General features: G+C 38.2%; 1 protein-coding gene across 2 annotated transcripts; it reads left to right on the top strand.

Annotated features, from left to right (window-relative positions):
* Positions 1–397: 397 nt before the first annotated feature.
* LOC132094853 (histone acetyltransferase type B catalytic subunit-like) lies at positions 398–27819 on the top strand. Of its 2 annotated transcripts, none has more exons than XM_059499484.1 (11): positions 398–486; positions 978–1049; positions 3287–3362; positions 3453–3573; positions 14063–14242; positions 14925–15046; positions 16733–16837; positions 17837–17943; positions 22602–22753; positions 24329–24445; positions 27315–27819. In XM_059499484.1, exons 1-11 carry the CDS (start codon positions 480–482, stop codon positions 27480–27482), a joined length of 1227 nt encoding a protein of 408 aa, XP_059355467.1. In that variant the 5' UTR covers positions 398–479; the 3' UTR covers positions 27483–27819. The 2 variants fall into 2 exon arrangements, with proteins under 2 accessions (XP_059355467.1, XP_059355468.1); XM_059499485.1 differs by having other exon boundaries at positions 24329–24455; positions 27324–27448.

The following is a 27819-nucleotide window of genomic DNA, read 5'->3' as shown; positions in this document are numbered from 1 at the left end:
CTTGATGTAATTTATTTGTGTTATTATCTTTTTTTTTTTTTTTTTACTTTTTTTGTACAAAACAATCATCCTCAATAAGGTAAAGCACCTTGATATCTTTAAGACCGATTGAGTAAGGCAAAAATTATGTGAAAGATTGAAATCATAGTGAAATTAATGGTTAAAATCAAACTTTTGAAGCTTGTTATCTCAATTAGATTTTGAGACTTTAGCCTGGATATCACAGAGAGGATCACATTTATTCTATTTGTTTTCACTGTGCTATTTAAATGCTACGCGAAAATATATAACATTTTAAAAACACCAAACATAGAGGTACCGTTGAGAGCCCAGCGGTGCTGCTGTCAAATCTGGTGCTGCTTCGATGAGAAAAACAACGCCGTGAGATTTTCTCCAATGGCGTTAACGAGCGTAAGCACGTGGGTAAACAAGGAAGTACTCTCGGCATTTGGCGGGTTGAGTGGAGAAGACGCGCAAAAATGGCGGGTGAGTGTGAAACCTCTCTAAAATAGCGGCTCATTGTTTATTGCTGCTGCTGTTGTGAAGCGTATGTGTGTTTATGTGATGTTAGAGCTCGAGCGGTGCTGTGTGCTGATGCCTGCGAGCAGATAGATGAGAGAAGAGAGACTGTAGAGTTTTAGCCGCGGCTAAATGCTAATCATCACACCGATGAGCAGCACATGTTTGTTTACATTCTGTGAGCTGTCAGTGTGACGAGCATTAGATATGTTCATGTCTGTGTATCTGAGATTATTAAGAGTAATTTATATATTTGCCAAATAACCGTAAAGATACAAGATGTGCTAAAAGATGTATTCATGGCTAGATAGTGATATACTCGCATACACTTGGGTCCAATACAGATGCTGCTATTTAGCATTTTAGTACATTTTTGTCAGGGCAGATGATCACTATAGGAAGTCTGAGTTGTATAGCTAATGAAATGATAGATGTGTTTCTCTTTGTCTTTCCTCCAGCTGTGAATGACATGGAGAAGAAGCTTGCGGAGTATAAATGTGATACCAATGAAGCTGTGTGTCTGAAATTAGGTAAATCATCACTTTAAAAAGAAAAATGTAATCTAACACTCTAAATTAAGCAGTAGACTGAATCTTTTGTTGTATGATCATTTGTTTATATTCAGAATGCTTTTATCCTGCTCAACAATAGAAATCAGCATGAAGTGAAGTGTTTTTATTTATTTTATTATTGAGAGTGAGGAGTTGTCGTCATAGTACAGAGCCCCTCCCCTCGATATCACAGTCTCCGCCATGTTGGCAGGACACCGGTGGCCAAACAGGATTGTTTACGTGTGTTGTTAACTCTGTAGTAGAGGAGGTTCTCGCAATTCTGCACTGTTTTACCATGCCTGGAAGTTACTGTTGCGTTAAAAACTGCTCCAGTACCTCACACGATACATATGGAACACAAAGGAACAATCGAATACAGTTTTTTTAGGTTACACCAAGCGGGACAAACAGCGGTATTTGGAGAAGCTCTCAGGCATCCAAAATATCGACCCATACGAGCTCCCTGCAGCGGAATGGCACAGAGACCTGGACCATACCTCCACGCACACATGTGGACATTGTGAATTATCTTGTTTTTGGTGTAAGTTACTACACAATACAGGAGTTTAGAAGCCACAAGTCTTTGGAAAGTTAAGATTCTTTCTGCTGTGGCTGGGTCCATCTACAAGCCTCCAGGTGGTGAAAACAGCGTTGTACTGGCCAAAGTAAGTTTATTCACATGCGTTTTAGCGTGTTGTAATTACACATTGCATTTAGCTGACACTTATTGACCAAAATGACAAAGTAACTTAAATAACCAATAAAAAATATAATAAAATATTATATTATAGTGTTCCTGTAGCTCAATTGGTAGAGCATTGCGTTACCAAGCGCAAGGTTGGGGGTTCGATTCCCTGGGAACACATGATAGGTAAAAATTGATAGCCTGAATGCCCTGTAAGTCGCTTTGGATAAAAGCGTCTGCTAAATGCATACATTTCTAATTTTTTAACTGCGACCGTTTCGTAAAGACTAGATTGTAATGAGATGTTCAATGTACACAAATGTTTGCAACATGTTTTGATGTAGGCTAAAGCTGTGTATGTTTAGTTATAATTTGATTTTAGCCCAATGACACGTATTGTACCAGGTTTTTGTGTTGGGGGCTGCAAAGTGGACAAACCAGTTGTGGGTTGGCCAGGGTAGTTAAATGTGTGATTGCAAGATGTAAATGTCCTGGTTAGATTAAAGCCATTAACAGTGTGAATGCAAGGTGACTTACATCGTAAACAATAATTCACAATGTCCATATGTGTGCATGGAGGTAAATGGTCCAGGTCTCTGTGCCGCTGCAGGGAGCTCGTATGGGTCAATATTTTGGATGCCTGAGAGCTTCTCCAAATACCGCTGTTTCGCGCTTGGTGTGAGCTTGTTCCTGTAAGGTCCCCTTTCTTTCGCCTTAACTTTTTGCATTGCTTTACTTTCTCCCTTTTCTTTCTCGTATTCGTAGATCCGTCTCTGTTCCGCCGACATAATAAATGCGCAAAAATGAAAGAGCTCTGGAATGTTTAGTCGCGCCTCTGTGAAGTTCTGAAGGCGTTGCCCCTGGCAACCGATAGAGTGTCCTACCATCATGGCCGACCGGCTCAGACCCCTCCCAAATCGGCACGTGACTCCTCACTCTCAATTACTAGTGCTGTCAAACGATTAATCGTTAACGACTCATCCATGATAAAAGTTTTAGTTTACATAATATATGTGTTTGTGTGTGTGTGTTGTGTTTCTTTATTATTTATATATAAATACACATGCATGTATACATTTAATAAAAAATATGTTATGTTCATATATTAAATATGATTATATATTAATATAAATATACATGGAAATATTTTCAAAATAAATACTGTATGTGTGTGTATTTGTGTATGAATAATACATATACACCGTACACACACACACACACACACACACACACACACACACACACATATATTATGTAAACTAAATATTTTATTTTGGATGCAATTAATCATTTGACAGCACTAATTATTACATATTATTGGTCGCAGTTGTAAACGATTTGTCAACAGATGTTATTCCAAATCTGGAAAATGTTTGTCTTTGTCATCTCACATCAGATATGAGCTTGTTTTTCTACTGATGTCACTCTGATGCTTGTGAATGGGTAATAATTAGGCTCCATGTAAAATGTAGTTCCCACCTTCTGTTCAGTCCCTAATGACTACCTAATATGATGATTTTGTCTGATGTAGTGCGGTTCCCGGAGGATATAGATGATGAAAGCACAACGTTTCACCCCGAGTACACTCATCAGCTGTATGGAGATGAGTATGTATCAAATGATATATGTTACAGTTGTGACTGTGTTTTCACTATTTTGACCCATTTCTTCGATCCTTGTGCTTTGTTCTTGTACAGCGAAGTGGCGTTTGGCTACAAAGGTCTTCAGATCCAGCTGTACTACAGCGCAGGGAACCTGAGCACCCTGTTCAAAGTCAAGTACACGGCCAGGGTCACAGACACCTTTGACTGTGTGGAGGTACAACTCCTTCATTTGATGACTGTGGACATGCACAGCTTTCATATGCATACAGTCCAGTGAAAATATTCAAATCAATTCAAGTTTATTTGTATAGCGCTTTTTACGATACAAATCATTACAAAGCAACTTTGCAAAAAATTTAAGTTTCTGCAATATTTAGTAGTAGCTTATCAGTGGTGCTCAGTTTATGTGCAAATGACAGGAATTTTCAGAAAGAAATGAACACAAGACGTAGTCAACCAGACGATGAACATTATTAACTGCAATTATTATGTGATTGCATATTAAGTAGCAATATTTGTTAGTTCTGTATGTTGTTTCAGGGTTAGCATCATCTGAGGTCATCTGAGGGTCAGCATCATCTCTTCTCAGGTGTTCTGGATCCAGACTGGAGCTTGTGTAAATGTAAATCCCTTGGCAAAACAGAGAAACATCATTAGAGATAGAAATAGAGACATCATTAGAATAGCTGCTGATTCAACAAAGTCAAATTAATTAGTTTAACCCAAGCTAAAGAATAAGAATGCGCATTTGATCAGATGCAATTACATTCACAATTTAAGATACATTATTGAATGCTTGGCGAAAGAGTTGTGTGTTTAATCTAGATTTAAACAGAGAGAGTGTGTCTGAACCCCGAACATTATCAGGAAGGCTATTCCAGAGTTTGGGAGCCAAATGTAAAAAAGCTCTACCTCCTTTAGTGGACTTTGCTATCCTAGGAACTACCAAAAGTCCAGTGTTTTGTAACCTTAGGGAGCGTGATGGGTTGTAACGTGGTATAAGGCTAGTTAGGTACACAGGAGCTAAATCATTTAGGGCCTTACAGGTAAGTAATAATAATTTGTAACTGATACGGAACTTAATAGGTAGCCAGTGCAGAGACTGTAAAATTGGGGTAATATGATCATATTTTCTTGACCTGGTAAGGACTCTAGCTGCTGCATTTTGGTCTACCTGTAGCTTGTTTATTGAAGATGCAGGACAACCACCTAGAAGTGCATTACAATAGTCCAGTCTATTGTACAGTCCAATATACATTTGCATCACATTGTGAACAAGATCTGCACAGGTGAAGAGCAGCATGTAGTGTCATAACAGAGAGGAATGCTGTCAGAGAGTCGGCTGACTATAGTATCATCCAGTTATACATCACACTCCATACATGCACACCATGTGGCTTTCCAACATACACAGGACTCAAGAGTAAGCATGGGAAGGAGCCAGTCAACGCAGACTTGATACAAACTCTAATTCTGATCATTTAAACATGTCAAGTCGAGAATGTTATCCTGCTGGCTAACATAGATTTCATGTATAGATTGATATTGGTATTTTTTAAAAATAGTGAGAATGATTTGTGATAGTCTTTAATTAATTACAGCTGATTATTATGATATAATTGTAGGCCAGTCAATAATGCTTTGCATTGTTTTTGTTATTTAGATGTTATTACAAATTAAAAATTATTTTACAGTACAAAAACTGTCCATTGTGCTGCTTGATATTGCAAAAAAAAAGTTTATTTCAGTAATCATAAAAACACTGGTTTGTTGCACAAATCGTTTTGCAGTTTAGTATATTTAATATTTCAAGCTGCAACAGTAGAAACATATTTTTTTCTATATTGTGATGTACATCAGGGTTGTTGAAGTTATTTGCATCTAAAAAAAAAGCATTAAAATAAATATTAACTAAAATAAAATAGAAAAGCGTAAAAACATTCCTTTTTTTTTTTTTTTTTTGCTTGTAGTTGCTTAGGCAGAATTCCTCATTTTGATTTATTTACACCAAAGTAACTACATATGAAATACAAATAAACGAAAACAATATACAAATGCTAAAAAAGGTAAATGACAAAAACATACCACTAAATTACTGAAACTTTATTACAAAAAATAAAATGAAAATTGAAATTCTTAAAACAAAGACTAATTAAAATACTCATAAAAACTATAATAGCATCTCAATGAATGCTCATCAGATTACAGAATATCAGATAATAATAATAATAATAATAAAACATGGATGGGGCTCAGTTCTGTCTAAATGTAAATGGCAGCCGATTTCAACAGTCAAGCCTCAGATAAAGGTTTGTCATTTCACCAGAAGCTTGAATTAGGGGCTTTTGATTAAAAAATTACAAGATAAAAGAAAAACAAAACATGCATAAATGAATAGTTTACAGACCATTAAAATACATTTAGAAAATGTAAAATGATGCTGAAAATGAAAGCTATAATTGTGATTATTGTTGTTATTATTATTAGACCCGGCATGTAACTATATTCTGTAGGCCTATTATGATTTGTTGCCATTGGAAGCAAGCTTAGGCTTGTTCTCTGTGGTCCTTCAGAAAAACATGTCAGGAGTGCTTGTGCTGCGGTAATCCAGCAAAAGGCAAAACTGACATTTACATGGATTTATGATAAACATCTCTCAGTAAATGAAAAGCTCTCTTTAGGATTTTTTTTAACAGTATTGGCATCTTTTATTAGCATTAGTTTTAGCAGTGCCGTGAGTGTGTTCTTATTGTTTGCATGTTAATGACACGATAGGTCTGCCACGGCAAGCTAAACTCATTTACAGAGAGGGAGTCATTTGATGAATTCATTTAAACATGAGAAATAATGTCCAAATGTTGCACAAAACCTGTTGTGTGGATACATTTTCTAGTGCTTCTTAAATAGATTTAAAATTTTGTCACAATTCCATCATGCCTCCAAACCCATATGACTTTTTCTTGTGTCTGATAACGAAGGAGAAATGCTCTGGCTGCCGCTTTGTTGTAGGAACAGACCAAAATTGATGTTTTGGCACATTGGTGCTATTTTATGGCAAAAACAAAAATTGTTTTTTATTTGATGTCATTGCTTATTTCATCTTAATTCAACCACAAGGGGGGGGAAATGTATTTGATTTATGTTCTTCACACAAATCTATCATATGACTTAGCAGTGATTCCCAGCCCTTTTCACTCCAGGTCCACAGAAATATCTGAAAGCCTGACACTCCTAGTTTCTGGAAATTAAATTTCAGGGTATGAAATCTTTCAAGATCTGAATATTCAACACTTTTTAACCAAAAAATGTTCCAGTCATTTATAAAAAAAAATAGACTGTCTTATATATCCAGGTTGTTTTTCACAGTGGGAACAGTGTAAAAAATTAAGTTTTTGAGGGATGGATTTAAATAAGAAATATATTGATTCTTAGTTGTTTTAGCTCATTTTTAATGCTTGTTTTTTTGTCTTATTTTAAGTCATGCAAGTAATCTTTGGCACCGTATAAGAGGCTCCATTTTTGAGAACCGGTGGTTTAGAGGCATGGGATACACATTTACATTTATGCATTTGGCAGATGCTTTTATCCAAAGCAACTTCATAGGCACACATTTGACATTTGATCAGTTCTTGCTCTCCTTGCGAATCGAACACATCTACTCTTTGAGCTACAGGAAAGCCCTTGTGACACAAACTGGTTGATTTTACTATCAAGAGAATAATTGGATTCCACAGAAGAGAGGAAGTTTGTGTTTGAGTTTTTTTATGAGTACTATTCCCTTAATGTCAATGTCAATGTCACCTTTATTTATATAGCGCTTTAAACAAAATACATTGCGTCAAAGCAACTGAACAACATTCATTAGGAAAACAGTGTCAATAATGCAAAAATGAGAGTTAAAGGCAGTTCATCATTGAATTCAGTGATGTCATCTCTGTTCAGTTAAATAGTGTCTGTGCATTTATTTGCAATCAAGTCAACGATATCGCTGTAGATGAAGTGTCCCCAACTAAGCAAGCCAGAGGCGACAGCGGCAAGGAACCGAAACTCCATCGGTGACAGAATGGAGAAAAAAACCTTGGGAGAAACCAGGCTCAGTTGGGGGGCCAGTTCTCCTCTGACCAGACGAAACCAGTAGTTCAATTCCAGGCTGCAGCAAAGTCAGATTGTGCAGAAGAATCATCTGTTTCCTGTGGTCTTGTCCTGGTGCTCCTCTGAGACAAGGTCTTTACAGGGGATCTGTATCTGGGGCTCTAGTTGTCCTGGTCTCCGCTGTCTTTCAGGGATATAGAGGTCCTTTCTAGGTGCTGATCCACCATCTGGTCTGGATACGTACTGGATCCGGGTGACTGCAGTGACCCTCTGATCTGGACACAGACTGGATCTGGTGGCCACGGTGACCTCGGAACAAGAGAGAAACAGACAAATATTAGCATAGATGCCATTCTTCTAATGATGTAGCAAGTACATAGGTTGTTATGGGAAGTGTTTCCGGTTCCGGTTTACCTAATTAATGCAGCCTAAAAATCCTTTAACGGATTTGGATAATAAAAGCATATAAGTATGTTATGTGTATGCCAGGTTAAAGAGATTGGTCTTTAATCTAGATTTAAACTGCAAGAGTGTGTCTGCCTCCCGAACAATGTTAGGTAGGTTATTCCAGAGTTTGGGCGCCAAATAGGAAAAGGATCTGCCGCCTGCAGTTGATTTTGATATTCTAGGTATTATCAAATTGCCTGAGTTTTGAGAACGTAGCGGACGTAGAGGATTATAATGTAAAAGGAGCTCATTCAAATACTGAGGTGCTAAACCATTCAGGGCTTTATAAGTAATAAGCAATATTTTAAAATCTATGCGATGCTTGATAGGGAGCCAGTGCAGTGTTGACAGGACCGGGCTAATATGGTCATACTTCCTGGTTCTAGTAAGAACTCTTGCTGCTGCATTTTGGACTAGCTGTAGTTTGTTTACTAAGCGTGCAGAACAACCACCCAATAAAGCATTACAATAATCTAACCTTGAGGTCATAAATGCATGGATTAACATTTCTGCATTTGACATTGAGAGCATAGGCCGTAATTTAGATATATTTTTGAGATGGAAAAATGCAGTTTTACAAATGCTAGAAACGTGGCTTTCTAAGGAAAGATTGCGATCAAATAGCACACCTAGGTTCCTAACTGATGACGAAGAATTGACAGAGCAACCATCAAGTCTTAGACAGTGTTCTAGGTTATTACAAGCAGAGTTTTTAGGTCCTATAATTAACACCTCTGTTTTTTCAGAATTTAGCAGTAAGAAATTACTCGTCATCCAGTTTTTTATATCGACTATGCAATCCATTAGTTTTTCAAATTGGTGTGTTTCACCGGGCTGCGAAGAAATATAGAGCTGAGTATCATCAGCATAACAGTGAGAGCTAACACCATGTTTCCTGATGATATCTCCCAAGGGTAACATATAAAGCGTGAAGAGTAGCGGCCCTAGTACTGAGCCTTGAGGTACTCCATACTGCACTTGTGATCGATAGGATACATCTTCATTCACTGCTACGAACTGATGGCGGTCATATAAGTACAATTTAAACCATGCTAATGCACTTCCACTGATGCCAACAAAGTATTCAACTCTATGCAAAAGAATGTTGTGGTCAATTGTGTCAAACGCAGCACTAAGATCCAATAAAACTAATAGAGAGATACACCCACGATCAGATGATAAGAGCAGATCATTTGTAACTCTAAGAAGAGCAGTCTCAGTACTATGATACGGTCTAAATCCTGACTGGAAATCCTCACATATACCATTTTTCTCTAAGAAGGAATATAATTGTGTGGATACCACCTTTTCTAGTATCTTGGACAGAAAAGGGAGATTCGAGATTGGTCTATAATTAACTAGTTCTTTGGGGTCAAGTTGTGGTTTTTTGATGAGAGGCTTAATAACAGCCAGTTTGAAGGTTTTGGGGACATATCCTAATGACAATGAGGAATTAATAATAGTCAGAAGAGGATCTATGACTTCTGGAAGCACCTCTTTCAGGAGCTTAGATGGTATAGGGTCTAACATACATGTTGTTGGTTTAGATGGTTTAACAAGTTTATACAATTCTTCCTCTCCTATGGTAGAGAATGAGTGGAACTGTTCCTCAGGGGGTCTATAGTGCACTGTCTGATGTGATACTGTAGCTGACGGCTGAATGGTTGCAATTTTATCTCTAATAGTATCGATTTTAGAAGTAAAGTAGTTCATAAAGTCATTACTGCTGTGGTGTTGGGAAATGTCAACACTTGTTGAGGCTTTATTTTTCGTTAATTTAGCCACTGTATTGAATAAATACCTGGGGTTATGTTTGTTTTCTTCTAAAAGAGAAGAAAAGTAATCGGATCTAGCAGTTTTTAATGCTTTTCTGTAGGATATGTTACTTTCCCGCCAAGCAATACGAAATACCTCTAGTTTTGTTTTCCTCCAGCTGCGCTCCATTTTTCGGGCTGATCTCTTTAGGGTGCGAGTATGCTCATTATACCATGGTGTCAAACTGTTTTCCTTAACCTTCCTTAAGCGTAAAGGAGCAACTTTATTTAAAGTGCTAGAAAAGAGAGAGTCCATAGTTACATCATCAAGTTGTTCTGAGGTTTTGGATATGCTAAGGAATTTGGATACATCAGGAAGATAACTTAAAAAGCAGTCTTTTGTGGTAGAAGTGATGGTTCTTCCATACTTGTAACAAGAAGTAGAATTTACAATTTTGGCTATATGAATTTTGCAAAGAACTAAATAATGATCTGAGATATCATCACTTGGCTGAATAATTTCAACACCATCAACATCAATTCCATGTGACAGTATTAAATCTAGAGTATGATTTCGACAATGAGTAGGTCCTGAAATGTGTTGTCTAACACCAATAGAGTTCAGAATGTCTATAAATGCTGATCCCAATGCATCGTTTTCATTATCAACATGGATATTAAAATCACCAACTATTAAAACATTTTTATTTGTTGAACCTCAATTAAATTGTTAATCTTAACTTGGTTTGGACGTTTTTTGTATTTTCTAGTTCGGGGAACAGACACAGTCTCTATAGTGTGATATCTAGGTGAAAGAGTCTCTATGTGCTGAGAATTAACTGACCTCTGTGACGGGAGGCAGCTAGCAGACGGTCGGTTTAGCCAGTCTGTCTGCTTCCTGACCTGGGCCCCAGTTAGTCAAGTATAAACACTAAGACTATTTGCCATATTTCTAGAGAGAAGAGTGGCGCCACCCCAGGAGGGATGAAGACCATCTCTTTTAAACAGGTCAGGTCTGCCCCAAAAGCTCGTCCAATTGTCTATGAAACCTATGTTATTCTGTGGGCAACCACTTAGACATCCAGCCATTGAGTGATGACAATCTGCTATGCATCTCATCACCACGGTAAGCAGGGAAGGGACCAGAGCATATTACAGTGTCTGACATCGTGCTTGCAAGTTCACACACCTCTTTAATGTTATTTTTAGTGATCTCCGACTGGCGAAGTCGAACATCATTAGCGCCGGCATGAATAACAATCTTACTGTATTTACGTTTAGCATTAGCCAGCACTTTTAAATTTGCCAAGATGTCAGGCGCTCTGGCTCCCGGTAAACATTTGACTATGGTGGCTGTTGTCTCTATATTCACGTTCCGTACAATAGAATCACCAATAACTAGAGCACTTTCATCAGGTTTCTCAGTGGGTGCATCACTGAGTGGGGAGAACCTGTTTAATGTCTTGATCGGAACAGAAGAGCGGTGTTTTGACCCACGACTACGCTGCCTCACCATCACCCAGTTGCCCTGCTGCTGGGGCTCTGTTTCCGGAACCGAACAATGTACAGGAATCCCTGAGCTAGACGCATCCAAAGCCGTATCTAGAGCCCTAACATTCTTACTGTACTCAATTAAAGTTTGGATGCGTGTCTCTAATTCTGAAATCTTCTCTGTCAGCCTAACTATTTCCCTACATTTATCACATGTGAATCCCTCATCAGCGACAGAGATAGATAAACTGTACATGTGGCAAGAGGTGCAAGAAACAATGATAGGAGAAGCCATTACTCACCGTGCTTGATGAAAATTCTTACTGCGGTTGTTTGATGAACTTAAATGCCATTCACCTGTGCTGAGCAGCATTAGTTGCTAGATATCTGTTCTACTACTGCACACACACACACACACACACACACACACACACACACACACACACACACACACACACACACACACACACACACACACAGTTTATAGGCCTAACTCACACCATCCCAGACTCTCAATCCATAATAAAGCCCTTTACAGAGAGCAAATGTGTTTAACCAACACAATGATCTATATCGCAGCTCATCCTTTCCACAGGATTAGAACAAGCTTTCTTGTCTGTGTGAATTATTTAGGTTGTAGAATAAAATCAGACCTGAACTTATTAGTGTTAGACCTAATTCTATATTGTGCGGACACCACGTGACTGTGTTCAGTGGCATTTCTGAATGTTTTACACCTTTAAGTGTGGCATGCAATTATAGCCGCTAAACATACTTAAGGTGTTTATTGTGTGTGGATAGTTGATTTTATTATGTCTTTTATTTACAGCGCTTCACCGCTGCTCATATTGGGTTCTTTTTTCATCTTTTTACATGAAGATGTCTTCGATTAAAAGGTTTTTTTTCAGTGTAATTGGATTCAATGCTGCTGTTGAACCCCGTTGTATAAAGAAGACGCATTCTCGAAACCCTGAAGAGTCTGGGATCCTTAAGCGCCTTTAGTTAATACGGTAACGCCACAATGGCGTGCTTTCATTCGTGCAGTTTTCCTGAGAATCTCTGTTTTTACCGTTTTCTCTGTGCACGGTTCTTGTCGTCTTGTCTCTTCGCTCCCATAATGCAGTGGGACAATAGTGAGTGTTACTGAGCTGCAGGTGCACCGATCCCCTTCTGATATTAGCTGATGTCTGAATGAGCAGGAATTAGCGGCGTGTTGCATTAGCCTTTTGTCGTGTGTTTTGTGGCTGTTGTGAATGAAGAGTCCCGCGACACAAGCGCAGTCCATCACGCGGCCAAAGGGCCCTGCTTAGCAACTTAATACAAAGTGTTCTCATGTCAGCCCCGCTGGAAATGGATACAATGCAAACATGGGTGTGCATTCTGCTGGGTAAAAAATCCCAGAGAGGCTGGAGAAGGGGGGCGGCACTATTGTCTGCCCCAGAGCCTGTGAATGGACAGGGCAAACTCGTTTGATTGAGTTCACTCACCAGCCTCCGAACACAGGAGCCTATTATACATGTCCGGGCTTTTATTTTTTTTAAGTCGAGATCAATTCATTGAATTTTATTGCCCCGTGAGAAGCTGGGACACATTTCGGTGGGGGGAACTTCATCTGATATTCATGGTTTAAGATAAGTAGTAAATGTATTCAATTAAGTGGTCTTTCAGAGGACGTACAGGAGGAGGGGGGCTGGAAACTCCTCAGCTGACATTGCTAATTGCCTAATGGGTCTCCTTTTTGTGCCACAAAAATATGTATTTTTTTCCTTTAATTCCTTTTTGCACCGTGCCAATCACAGCTGAAGTATAGCTTAATGACAGAACAATAGGGAATTACTCTGTTAGGGCTCTTTTGTGATTATATGTAAGGCCGAGCACCGGGGGATTAGACGCGTAACTCATAAATGTGCCACTTGAGTTTATATGATTAAATTCAGCTGCTTTCACTGTACACTAGACACAGCTGAGTTAACCGCTCTCGCTCTGAGGGAGGAAGCTTGAAACCTGCTTTAGATTAAGATGAATGCATGTTAGCTCTTTAGAGATGCACACGTTCTGTCTCGTGTGCTGCTGATCTTTGTCTTTAAACGGGTAGTTCAGCGCAATATTCGGCTGTTTTCTAACCCTCATACTGTGCCATGTACTAAAAAGTGAGGAGTTTAGCAGAATGTTCAAGTCGCTCTTTTATGTGCAACAAAATCTGACAGTGACCAGTGGCTGTTTAGCTCCTAAAAGGACAAAAAACACTATTAAAGTAACCCGGATTGCCATATTCTATGTAAATCATACATCAAAATAGATGTACTTTATTCAACAAGGGTGCATTAAAATTGGCAGTAAAAACACAATTTCTAAACAAGATTATTATTTCAAATAAATGCTCAAAAAAAAAAAGAATGCATCAGTTTTCACAAAAATATGAAGCAGCACTAATGTTTTCATTGTTAATAATCAGACATATTTCTTTAGCAGCAAATCAGCTTATTAGAGTAATTTCTGAACGATCATGTGTCACTGAAGAGTAATGATGCTAAACAAAATTCAGAAATAAATTACGTTTTGCAATATATTTAAATAGAAAACAGTTATTTTTAACTAATAATATCACAATATTGCGATTTTTATTTTTGATCAAATAAATGCAGCCTTGGAGGACAAAATAAATCAGTTAATGTTAACAGTTGTTTTGCACATGTACACTCTTTTTTTTCTTTAAACTGAGTAAATTCAGTCTGACTTCAAATTCACACGGTTCTTTTCTTGTGATTCTTAGAAGTTTAAATATTGACTTTGCTTGATTTCTCTTGTTTGACGTGTAATATACACTCTGGTCTGTTACATAAATGCCGTTCTCTCGTTGCAAATGTTGGTAGTTAGTCATTTAAAGGCAGCTCGCTCTTTCTGTGTGTTTGCGCTCAGCCAGATGATGTGGAGGGCAAGATCAGAGAGATCATTCCTGCTGGGTTCTGCTGTAACACAGATGACTTCATCTCTCTCCTGGAGAAAGAGGCCAACTTCAAACCCTTCGGCAGCCTGCTGCACACCTACAAAGTTCACAATGTGGAGGCGGGAGAGGATCTCACCTACCAGATACACAAGGTACAGAGTTTCCCGCAGCACGTCGAGTCACCGCTTCGACAGCTGGCAATGTCAAACTTCTCAAGCATTTGTGCCAGCTTTGGCAGTGTGGATCATGCATATTGTGAAAAATAGTGTTTTTTTTTTCTTTCTCACATAGACATTGTTACCTGTGTTTCAGAAGTGGAGAAAGTTGAATGAAAGATTATTAGGGGCCAAGCCCCGAAGGTGCGTAGGCACCTATTGAAATCGGTATTATTTCTCTTCTTCTTCCGTTTATTACGCCGCAAGTCTATGGTGGGAAAGTTGATAGAGGACAGTCCCAACATTAACTATAGCAAATTTGAAGTCTCTAACTCTCTAGCGCCACCACTTGTCCAAAGTTTCAATATTTTTATGCTAATAACTTTTGAACCCTAAGCCAGAAAATGTAAATAATTTTTTCCTCTGATCCTTGGCTCATACCAAGTCGAATGAACTGCTGCTTGCAGCTATATTTGTATTTATAACTGTATACCGTCGCTTATGGTTTACTTATTTTATTAATAAATCTTCTTGCTGCATCCTATTAGACTGACTTTTACAATGAATCATGTTATGCCAAAGTGTTGTTAGGAAATGTTGCCCCTGCACATTATAATTACATTCTAGCATAACTCCTTGTGAACACACCATGGATTTCGCCTTCTGTTCATCGTTTCAGGTGGATGTCTCGTGTCCAGGGTTCAGGGAGTACCACGAGCGCTTGCAGACGTTTCTCATGTGGTTCATTGAGACGGCCAGTTTCATTGATGTGGATGACGATCGCTGGGATTTCTTCCTCGTGTGAGTGTCTAATCCAGATCAGATTCAGTCTGCATCAGCATTGAAGGATTCTTGTATTTCTCTCATTTCTTCATAATAAACGAACAGTTTAGATTCAGGGGAGACTACTGACATTACCAGGTTCATTACCACAGAAAATAATTCTGCGTTTCTCAGTTTGAGAACATTTGCAAATACTGATTTTTGTTTTTGCTTTGTAATGCTCTTCTGTCTAAAAGGCAAGACACAAACCGAAAGTCTTCTTATGTAAAAAAAAAAAATACTTAAAAGGTTGCATCAGACATGCAAGGATGTCAGAACATGTTTAGAAAGGCCCACAGAAATGTCTGTCTGTAACTCATAAGCATAAGTGTATAGTCCCTCTTAAATCTAAAATTACTGGCTGTGCTAATCGACAGCATGTCACAGATACACAGAGGGCTGTCCACTTACAGAGATAGTTTGTCTCAAAAAGAAAATCTTGTCATCATTTGCTCAACATGTTATTCCAAATGCATGACTTACTTTCTTCTAAGTCATACTGGTAAAAAAAAATCAGTATAGCCTTAATGCACTGTAAGTCGCTTTGGATTAAAGGGTCTGCTAAATGCATAAAAGTCACTGGTTACTAGAATGATTTGGTTACCAACATTATTCAAAATATCTTTTGTGTTCTGCTGCAGAAAGTCATAGAGTTAATGATGCCAAACTTTCCATTTTTGGATGAACTGTCCCTTGTATTGGACCCCAGATAATACTTTTAATTAGATTTGTTAAATATAAAAATGCAGTATGCTATTGTTTGGCTCAGTATCCAATGTTTTTAAGCCTATGGCATGTTAATAACATACGTTTTACATATTGTTAGTCCACGCAGACCATGGTAAGACTAATAAAGTCTTTTAAGTTTTTTTAAGGACCCTTTTGTTAACCACTTCACTTGAATGTAAAATCTGTGTCCAGAAACAAAACCAGTTGACAACCACCGACAGACAAATGCTAGTGTCTCAGATATTTGTGAGCATTTGAACAAATGTAACTCATGACTCGTGTTGATAACTTCAGCAGGTAAAATAGAAATTTAGTGCTCTCACAAAGCCAGCGAGCGCTGATAAGAGAGTAGAGCCGATTAATAGTGAACAGTAACTTTCTGAACAGTCTCTCTCTCACACACGCGCACACACACGTGTAAAGTGTCCGAACGGGACGTCTCTCCTGCCTTTGTGGGGCCAATTATCAGACCGCTTTAATTATATTTTCTCCTGCATTGAGGCAAATTGTTGATCTGGCAAGAGTTTCCTTTGTGCTGTTTGTCTGGTTTCTTTGCTCTTGTGTTTCTTTCTTTCTTGAGTCAGGCCAAGAGGCTGAATTGAATGTTGTTGTCTTTTGAAACGCTGAATAATGAAGTCTCCAGCGGTAGTGAAGGGGACTCTGCCTCTGTTTTCTTTGCTTTGGCACCTATTAAAACAGACAATGGGCAAATGGACTGGAGAGATGTGAAGAGGCTAGATGCCTGCCTCTCTGCTCTAAGTTGCAGTGCACCAATTAAGTGCATAATGCATTCAGTGTCTCCAGCAGGTGCATCGACGGCCCACTGGCCCTCTGCAGTGACGACGGGTCGAGGGGGGGGTCCGGTGCATGGGAGCGTGCCTACGATTGACCTGCCTGCCTTTGTCATCTCTCTCTATCTCTCTGTCTTTCTTACAGATTCGAGAAGTACAATAAGGATGGAGAGACCCTCTACGCGACGGTTGGCTACATGACAGTGTATAATTACTACGTATACCCAGACAAAACCAGACCACGTGTCAGGTAATTACTACGGAAGCACGTGCCCACTATCTGCTTTATTCTGCGGAAAAAAAGGAAAAGAAAATTACACATCTCTCTCTCTCCCTTGTCCCTAAAACTCCCAAATTACCGCCTCGCGTCTCTTGTGCGCCAGCCTCTCTCTGGGTATTATAAGACCCACGAATTCAGCATCACCCGCCCGAACGCTGGTTTTGAAAACGAGTCTAATGTATTGATTGGCAAGACGCGCTAACATTTCATTATGTTGGTCTCTGCTGAATGAACACGTATAACCTTTCGGAGACGGATGATATCATTGCTTACTGTATTTGAGAATTATTTTATTTTTTTTAAACGATTTTAGGATTGCTTTATTATCCATACACTTATCATTGCATTGTATGTTTTGTCCCGACGATAAAAGCCACACAGCTTTGATCATAAAACTAAGCATTATCAAATTACTAAGACATTATTGGGAGATATCAAGTGACAATTTTTATATGCATTAATATAATTTATATGCAGGTCATGTAAGTAGTGTTATGTTGTTAAAAAGATTTTATTGATTTACATGACAAGCAGAATTTGAACTTTTTGGCCATGTAGATATAAGAAACTGCACCAAAATGCATATATCTGCTAAGTTTAGGCCTCTGAATAAAATGAAGGGGGTTTTTCCCTCCTTAAGTAAGAGCTCCATATTCTCCTTTCCATTTTATGGGATTAACAATTTTGTTACAGTGTTGTGCCTCACTTGATGTTGAATGTAAAATGTTGGTCTTTAAGCAAAACCTCAGGCCTGTAGTGTCAGTTTGAGTAGATTCTGTCAGTCAGTAGTGTAGCATGAGTCTGAAGGGTGCTGGAGGTGTAACTGGCCTCTGTGTTTGCAGAACCATTGCTCAAGGCTCAAGAGCTCTAACCTTAAATTGGTATTGTGCTTAAGCATCTTCTCCTCTGTCCAGCATCACTAAAGCTTTTGTACTGTGTGTGTGTGTGTGTGTGTGTGTGTGTATGTAGCCAGACGCTGATCTTGCCACCATTTCAGGGAGAAGGACACGGGGCTCAGCTCTTAGAGACAGTCCACCGATACTACTGCACTTCTCCTAAAGTACAGGACATCACAGGTATGAGATTAAACAGTTACGAGTCCTATTTTTTAGAATTTATAATTATAAACTAATTATAAACTAATCGAATCTATCAAATTATTTTCTGATTCTGACTTAATTTAAATATCCATTATATATTAAATTTATGCGTTTAGCAGATGTGATATATGATATATGATCTACATCATGTAATAAGTGGGATAATGTAAAGTCAGCTTTCACTTTGCATCAGTGTTCTCGTCACACTTTCGGATTTATTTTGCAATAATATGCAAAATAACATTCTAATATAAAAACCTTTGCATGTATTAATGCAGCGAAAAATGACAACATGAAAGTTCTACTACAGCCAATTATAATTTGGCTTGTTGCTTTCTTGATTTTGATCTTGGAAATCTTTTTCAAATGGTTTTATCTGAAATATCATTGCCTTGCACCATTAGAGAGTGTGTTCAGAAATCCAACCTGTTTGATCACACATCCATTCTAATGATATTCTTTGTGTGAAAGGGAGAGAGGGCAAAGTGTTGTGAATTTCCTGTGGTAAGGCAGTTGTTGCTGTTGAGTTGCTCTGCCTTCAGTTTTTGGGGAGATGAAGGGATGTGATGTTAATTGCTTGCAGTTTGCTGCTGAAATGTGCTGGCCACATGCAGCCACTCACTCACCCCCTCAACAAAGACACAATTATTCATAGAGAGAGAGACCACACTCTACCAGATCTAGCCAGCACTCACTGTTTTCTGTTTGTTTCTCTCTCTCTTTCTCTCCATATATAGAGAAATAAATATAAAATGAAACTACTTTTTTATCCCCCAAAGTGTGTAATTCAAGAAGTATTCAAGAACACAGTCAAAATGTATTTATTGTGATAATGAAATAAATCAAACTTAACAATTCTATCAAATCTTTTTGGCTACTGAAGGTTACATTATTAGACACTTTTAAAACATATTTTTCTTAACACTCTCGTGTTTGCGAGGCAGTGTGTACAAATTTAGTTACTTTTTAAGTGCATTAAAATCATGAAATTAGCTTATTGCCACCATTTTTTTTATATCGCCACTGATATAAGCACAACAGCAATATATTGTAAATATCAAATATATCGCCCAGGCCCAAACTAGGTATTTTCTTTTCTGTCTCTCTCTCTGTCTACAGTCATTGACTAACTACTAGTCAGTACTTTTGCCAGGATTTGTTTCCCCTGATTACCAGAGTAAACTGTAGTTGTTTCTATTTCTGTTTTATCATGTGGTAGAAGTCTACGGCTGACTCGTATAATCTGCGGCCTATGATGCATCAAACAAATATTGCTGTTTAGACAAAACTCAATGCCATCAAGTTAGCATTTTTAAACATTCGCTCACTAAAAAATAAATAATCTCTGATCAATGACTTAATAACCACAAGCAACCTGTATTTTATGTTTCTAAACGAAACATGGCAAGAAGACAGCTGCAGTGCAACAGTCCTCAATGAAGCAGCCCCTCCTAACTTCACTTACATGAGTGTCTGCAGGACTGTTAGGAGAGGTGGAGGTGTAGCTGCTCTATTTAAAGATGTCTATCAATGCAAGCAAGTGTCATTTGGTCAGTACTTGTCTTTTGAATATCTAGGGATTGTGTTGAAAGGTGCTCCACACATTCTGTTTATCATTATTTACAGGCCGCCAAAATACTCTCCAGCCTTTGTTGAAGAGGTCACAGAAATGCAATCTATGATTTCCTCAGAGTTTGACTGTTCTGGTATTGCAGGGGATTTTAATATTCACATATATATAATGCAGAAATCAAAACTACAAAATAAATTATAACGGTTCTAAACACTTTTGAGCTGATTCAGCATGTGCATGGACCCACACACAAAGGTGGACACACTCTAGACTTAATCATCAGTAGAGGTCTGAACATTTCATCCATTGTTATTAAGGACATAGCTGATCACTTCTAGAGATGTAACGATTCACTCTACTCACGATTTGATTCGATTCACAATTTTGATTTAACGATTCGATACACAATAATGTTTTTTAAACAAAATGATTTTTAAGACAAATTATGAATGAAAGGTTTCCTTTTATTATTGCTTAAACAAAATTCTGTACATTTCTTTGTGAAATTGAAATATAACTATAATAATATATTAATGAATCGTGATTTGTTTAGCATCTCAACTGATTTGAATTGTCACATATTTGAATCAATTTTCAACCAGCTTACGGTTAATCATTACATACCTAGTATTTTTTTTTATATATTGATCTCTGCCACACTGAATCGAGATCTGTCTCTGCTAGAAGGAGATGCATTAGCGAAAACACCAGTGTGCTATTTATGGAGGCTATATCTCTAACACCAATCATTTCTGCAGATTCTGCTGTTCTTCTCTTTGATTCCTTTAACTCAAAAGTTAAAAATGTTGATTACCTAGCTCCTGTGAAAGTCAGCAAGAAGACTGGCAGACAGAAATCAGCTTGGAGAAAATCAGCTGCAGTATAGAGTATGAAAACAAATGCAGAAAAGCTGCGAGAATGTGGCAGAAGACGAAACTTGAAATTCACTATAGCATCTATAAAGACAGCCTTTATGCTCTTAATGTGGAACTTGCCACGGCTAGACAAACTTTCTTCTCAAACCTCATAAAAATTAACTTAAACTACCCTTGCACTCTTTTTGCTACTGAAGAGAGACTAACAAACCCCCCAAAGTCAGATTGCCAGTGAAATGCTCTCCGACAGTAAATACAATTAGTTTGCTTCCTTCTTTTCTGAGAAAATCAATAATAACTGAGGGTGATTAGTACATCCTCAAGTAATGCAGAGTTCAGACAGATTCAACTGCAATATCAAAAAGAAAGTACTATATCTCCATTTGAAGAAATTAATAGCTACATTTTGGAGGAAATAGGACCAGCACCTTAAATTGTCAACCTGCTATCTTGACAAACTTCCCACATATTTTTTTCAAAAGGGTGCTTAAATGTTTAGAAGCAAATCTCTTAGAAGTGGTTTCCGACTGCATCACAGCACAGAGACAGAGCTCATTAAGATAATAAACGATGTTTGCTTAAATTCTGATTCTGTTAAAATTATCAGTGCTGGTAATACTAGATCTCAGTGTTGCGTTTGACACTGTCGATCATAACATACTTCTAAAGAGACTGGAAAACTGCGTCAGGCTTTCTAGGATGATAATCAAATGGTTCAGGTCACACTTATAAAGGAGAGGTTATTATGTGAGTATAGGAGAGCATAAGTCTAAGTGGACGTCCATGACATGCGGAGTCCCACAAGGCTCAAGTCTTGCACCGTTCTTGTTTAGCCTGTATATGCTCCCACAAAGTCAAATAATGAGAGAACCAAATTGCCTATTACAGCGTGGAAATGTCGCCACAAAAACAGACCGGTGTGTAAAACTCGCAGGCATATTTGAAAAATTAAATGCCGCAAACTTTAAATATTTGACATACTTTTGAAACTCCAGTTTTTAGTTGATCCTGATAAGTGCTCCTCGTCACAGTTGTAAACTCTATGGCTTTCTTTCGTCAGGGGGATTGGCGTCAACGGCATCTTTGTTTCTGGACAGAAAGTTAAAGACCGCGACACACACGTCTCAGAGAAATCCTGTAGAATTCATCCAATCTGATGACGACTTCTACACTCCTGAAGTGTTTCCACTTTTGTGTCCCATATGCATCAGACATTTAGCCAATGGTCTGTGGCGTGACGTATGAGGCTGAGACTACTAGGGATTTAACAACAAAAAATCAAGTCAGGAATCTTGGTGTGATTCTGGAGACAGACCTTAGTTTCAGTAGTCCTGTCAAAGCAGTAACTAAATCAGCATACTAACATCTCTTAAAACATTGCAAGAATTAGATGTTTTGTGTCCAGTCAAGATTTGGAGAAACTTGTTTCCTGCTTTTACCTCCAGCAGGGTGGACTATTGTAATTGTCTTCTCACTGGTCTTCACAAGAAGACCATTAGACAGCTGCAGCTCATCCAGAACACTGCTGACTAGAACCAGAAAATCTGAGCATATCACACCAGTCCTCAGGTCCTTACACTGGCTTCCAGTTACATTTAGGATTGATTTTAAAGTACTTTTACTCGTTTATAAATCACTCAATGGCCTAGGAGCTACATACATAGCAGATATGTTCACTGAATATAAACCTAACAGAGCACTCAGATCATTAGGATCGAGTCAGTTAGAAATACCAAGGGTTCACTCAAAACAAGTTGGAATCAGCTTCCAGAAGAGATCAGATGTGCTAAAACAATAGTCAAATTTAAATCTAGACTGTGTGTCAAACTTTGCAATGTCCGAACTGATTGCACTATATTTTATATAACTGTTTTAAACTCATTTTAATCCTCTTAAATAATTTTTTTTTATCATTTTCGAAGTTTATTTTTTATTATTATTATTTTCTTTTTTTTATGTAAAGCACTTTGAATTACCATTGTGTATAAAATGTGCTATATAAATAAATGTGCCTTGCCTTGCCTAAACATACATTTAGCTTAATTTTCACCACTGATGCGTTCAGCATATGTAATCAGTGTTTTCATGAAGGTTTGTCTGGCATCAGTGCCTTCATACTGTATTTTACCAACTGAAAACGTTCAAGACTCTAATGAGTTGACTTTTTGTAATTGTCTGCTCTGCAGCGGAGGACCCGTCTGAAAACTATGTGAAGCTGAGAGATTTTGTGCTGGTGAAGCTGTGCTTGACTCTGCCGTCCTTCTCCAGTGAGAAACTCTCACAGGGCTTCAGTGAAGAGATGGTGTCTGAGGCCAGAGAGAAACTCAAGATCAACAAGGTAACATCTCTTGCAGGTTTACTTGCTTTATTATTTGTGTCTTTTTTTATTAATTAATTTTATTGATTAGGAGAACAGATGGGAATGAAATTGCTCTAGGAGTTAAAAGTCACAAGCTGGATTCAAACCTGCATTGCCCACGTGGTCACTATAGCTCAGTGTGTTATACTCTGAATAAATATTTATTGGTTATATTGGTTATATTAAATTATTATTTTTTTTTTTTATATATATTTTTCAGCTTTTTTACCCAGCCCTATTTTTGCTTTGTTTCTTTGAAGCTTAACTGTTGCTGTGTACTGTAGATAAAAAGCCAAGTAATTAAACAGTCAATTCTTCAAAGAGTGTGTGCATTTAAATATAGAGGTAATGATCTTGTTTTCAACTTGTAATGCCCCTAAAGGTAGGAGCGAACATCCGTTTCCGCTGGCCATTAGCAGGTAGTGAGTGGGAGTGGGCCTAACAGTGACCCCTGTGGGACTCCTCTCTCTCGCCACTCAATCCGCTCTTTAACGGTTCCAATTATAACCCAGCATCCCCTTTTATGCCCCACAGTCCCCTCTGTTCATGTTGTTTGTGAGTGATTATCCCAGGGTGGTGCCTATGGCATGGCCAGGCAAAATGCTTGGCTCTCCATACTACCCTAGTGGGAACTGCGTGAGGTATGGTGGACCTCTCGGAGTCATGGTTACTGAAGGAGTCATGGTTACACATTCCCAGATCCCAGAGCAAGATGCTTTTAACCCAGAACAATGGACCAGGTTAAAGAGTCAGTCTGTAATTGCTGCTCTTTGCGGTTACAAAATGCATTATTCTCCATTGAGAGCTAGCATATGGAAATTTGACTTTACACCTTATTGTAATGTTATATGCAACATAAAAAAATTCATGTTTGATCAGTTAGAAACAAATAATTTCTAAAAGTATTCCAACGAAACGAAGGGAAGTTACCTACATAACACAGTGAAGATTATTTCATGTGATTATTGAATGTTACAGCTTATTTTTTTTGGATAGCATTTGTGGCACACTAACAGTTTTACGCTTTTCTTATGTAGCTGCGCTAGTTTAGATCTTGTATCACTCAGTGCTCTCTTTATTTTCACATGAAATCATAAAAAAAAAAATATTTCATGTCCATGTTTTATTTATTTGTTTGGGAAAACAGTGTAATTGAATGGATTATGCACATTCGGCTGGTCATTATCATAAAGTAAACCCCCTCAGGGTGATAGAAGGCCCCTCAGCTTTGTATCCTTATCGCCCTATCTGTGTTTATTTTGCAAAAATGTGGGGCTTCCTAAACTCTACTCCCTGGAATTACATTGGTAGCAGATAACCAGACTTTTAGCTGAAAATAGTCCCACTTTTAAATACAATACATTGACAAAGTTCACAATTTGAATAAAACATTTTTACTAAAGAATCCATGCAAGTGCAATAAAATCCGAACCTCAAATTCTCTGCTCAAGATGCCACCGATGCTGTCCCTAAACTTCAGCTTGAAAAAGCTAGAATATTTATTAAAGGAACAAAGCTTTACAATATGTCTCTTGTATGCTGTCTAACTTTCAGAAACATGCACGCCGTGTTTATGAAATCCTGCGTCTCAGAAACACAGACATGAGCGATGAAGAGAAAGCCAGAGAATTTCGTCTGGAGGTGAAAAAAAGACTCTATGGACCCTACAGAGTAAGTGTGTGTTTCATCTACTCATGTTCGCTGTAGGGCCGTCACTGTTTGTCTGCACTGACGGACTGCAATCTGACCATTAGGCATAAATGCTACAGCTCCCATGCAATGATTAGTCATAGTGCCTGAGCTTCGTGCGCTGAACATGGATTTCAAGAAACAACCAAACAAGTGAAGTCTTGCCAAAACAAACCCCGGTCACGACTGCCAAGATCGGCCTGCTTGTATAACGTTCTCCAAACCGCACAGCTCAAACTACAACATGTGAAATGAAGCATTTCTGGACTTCAAAGAGAGCTGCACATTTCTAGCTGTGTTTATATATGTGCTGTATAAAAATGAACAGAAACAAAACTCTTTCAGTGCTGCTGTTCTGATATTCAGCAGGCTTTGTCTGGTATAATTTATTCATTGACTGGCTTGAATAGTTTGCGCCGTTTCCTGTGTGATCCTCTCAGGCGGTGTTAAGAGCGAGAGGGACCCGAGGCCTTGCTCTGGGTTTGTTTGAGGGTATAATGGTTCACACCGGGCGGCAGCCGCAGTCTTTACATCCACACCACGAGCTCCATTCACAAGTGTCATTATTACAGATTTGCATCTGATTTAAGCGGAGCCATTTAGCAGGGAGAGCGCAGCACCCAGTCACCTGTGCACGGACGGACTCTCTCTAATCCACTCTCTCTGCATGAAGACATCTCTGCATGCTGCAGTTGTGTGTCTCAGGACTGGAGCTGTGCAGTATTTGACCTCAATAGTCATCTTTCTGCAGGCTTGTGTATGTGTTATAGTTTTATAGTAATTTGGCATGCAGTATTTAAATGTCTTAAGTAGTAATCCTTAAGCTCACACAACCTCTGCACTGGGTATCAGGGAAACAAAATCTGTGCATTATCTTACTAGCCAAAACAGTTAAAGAAATACACTACTGTTTAAAAGTGTGGCCTCTTTTACTCAGCAACAGTGCATCAAATGATCTGAAGTGACAGTGAGGACTTCAGTAGTTAAAAAAAATGTATGTATTTCAAATAAATGTTGTTTTCATATATTTTTTAATAATAAACTATTCATCAGTAAAAAAAGAAAGGAAAAAAAAACAGCACAACTGTTTTCAACTGAAAAAAACCTGTTTCCGTGGTGCTGTAGTAAAAAAAGAAAAGAGAGAATTCTCATTGATCAAAGTTTGAATTTCTTCCATTTTTGTATATTTTTCAGAATTTTTCTATAGTGAAAGCATATTGTGGCTAGTAGCTGTCATGTCAGAAAAAAAAAGCGATTTATGACAATTGTTTCTACTTTGGAACTCAAAATGAGAAAGAAAAAAATAGACCATTATTCTCCCACCAAACTGTCATGTGTATCATGTCTTCAGAAGTCTTGGAATATAGTATATGACATACTTCTAGAATTATTTTGACATTTTTATTGTTATTATTTGAATATGTTGTAGTTACAGTATGTTTTCATTGAATGGAAAAGAGCAGCGTGAACATAGTGCCGAATTTCTCTTTTTGAGTTCCACAGTAGAATGAATGTCAGATGGGTTTTGGAACTTTCCAGTTCTCTGGAGGATTTAAAAAAATTCTGCTGCCAAAGATTTTGTGCAATGCTCTTTATCTTTTCATCTTATTTCTTTTATATTCTATTCTAACCGCACGTGTCATAATTCTCCTGGGATGTTGCGGTGACATTAGTTGATATGTTGCAGATAATGTGGATTGATATGATATGAAGCTCCAGCAGCAGTAATGTACTGGATCAGAGCCACTCTCGTGATGACACTGTCCAGGACAGAGAACTCTGACAGCAGAATAACCACATACACACCAGACGAAAGAGACAGAGCCAAAGAAAGAGTGAAAAACATGGGGCTGGAAAGGAAAAGAGCAGGATCTGCAGACCACATGCCTCTAGAGGTCTCTTTACTCTGAATGTGTTGCAGACTTTCCAGTCTTCACCACATCGTGTGTGTGTGTGTGTGTAGGTAGGGATGTAGGAGGCCAACATTTCAATACACACTTGCTTGAAGGTCTCAGAATATCAGTAATTTGTTGTTTAATTAATATTATTGATATAAAATGGATTCACATTGCAGTTTTGCTTGTTAACCTTAACTTTAGACATTAATATCTTTAAAATAGGCAATTTAGACTAAGCACATTTGAACACTGACTGCATACACACAGCGTGAAGGCAGATGCTCATGGCCGGTAGACATGTAGAGTGGTTTTATTTTTACTTAAAGTACGAGATTCATGAAAATCCTCTTAAAAATTAAAGACGTTTAAAATCAATTCTGAGAAATGTATAAGAATGTGCTATTCCTGAAAAAGAAATGTTCATTTATTTATTTGGCTCTTTTTTTTTTTTTAAGGAAATGTCTCTTTTGTTATTGTACGGTGGTTCTTCTACAATGGTTTATAAAAACGAACAACCCTAAGGAAAAAGATGGAACATTCTTGAAAATGTTTTGGGAAACACAAAATATTCTTAACTTTATCTTACAAGAAAAATGAAGAAGAATTTTGTTCTGAAGAATTTCTCGTGAATCCAGCCCCGATACTTTTGACATCCCTAGATTTGTGCGTGCGTGCGTTTTTGAATTCATGGATTGAAGTTGTGGTTCAGTGCCAAAGCCTCTCAACAACCTTACAGACTCATTTTAGTTCATGGCTCTTTTATTTCTCCTCTCTCTCTCTCGCTGTGTTTTTATGCATGAAGTTTAGCTGTGATGTAATCACATGTGCCCTGGGGTTCTTGTTCAATGGCAGGTTTTGGATGGGATCTGGTGAGCTGCTTTGCATCTTATTTTTTCTCCTGCGCCGTACTGACACCTGTGTGTTTTCTCCCAACACTTTTGCCTTGTGTCTAGAAAAATCAGCGTGAGCTGACTAAGATGCAGAAATGTCTGAGGCCAGAGGAGTTGGCGTCCCACATCAGCCAGATGGACACGAGACTGCAACACGAGGAGCTGGAGAAAAGCTACCAGGACGTTCTGGCGGAGTATCGCAGAATCCTGGAGCGACTGGCTCAGGCTTGAACACGCGAGACTTCTTCTGGAAAGATCTGGAAAAGACTGGCCCACACACTCACACACACACACACACACACACACACTGTTCTATTACATTGTATCCAGTGTTAATAAGGGTTTAACCTGACACATCTGCATTTGTTACTTGTGTGATTGACAGACTATGGACAGTTATTCACATAATTAGAGATGAGTGCATTGGTCTACTGCGAAGATGAACTCTGAAGATTTGTTGATATTGTTATTGGTTTTTTCCATCAGACATTTTCCTTAAAATGTAAAAATGTAGATTTTGAAACACTTCCTATGAAAAACAAATAAAATGTTTTGTATATTGCTCCAA

This window comes from Carassius carassius, chromosome 19, assembly GCF_963082965.1.
Source record: "Carassius carassius chromosome 19, fCarCar2.1, whole genome shotgun sequence".
NCBI classification, from domain to species: Eukaryota; Metazoa; Chordata; class Actinopteri; order Cypriniformes; family Cyprinidae; genus Carassius; species Carassius carassius.
The sequence above is the reverse complement of the archived record's forward strand: the minus strand, read 5'-3'. Positions and strand labels throughout refer to the sequence as shown.

Excerpts from the sequence above, each read along its gene's own strand:
- LOC132094853 (XM_059499484.1), top strand. Across the intron at positions 16,838-17,836 it reads AAAACCAGACCACGTGTCAG|CCAGACGCTGATCTTGCCAC; the intron begins GTAATTACTACG and ends GTGTGTATGTAG. Across the intron at positions 22,754-24,328 it reads AGAAACTCAAGATCAACAAG|AAACATGCACGCCGTGTTTA; the intron begins GTAACATCTCTT and ends TCTAACTTTCAG.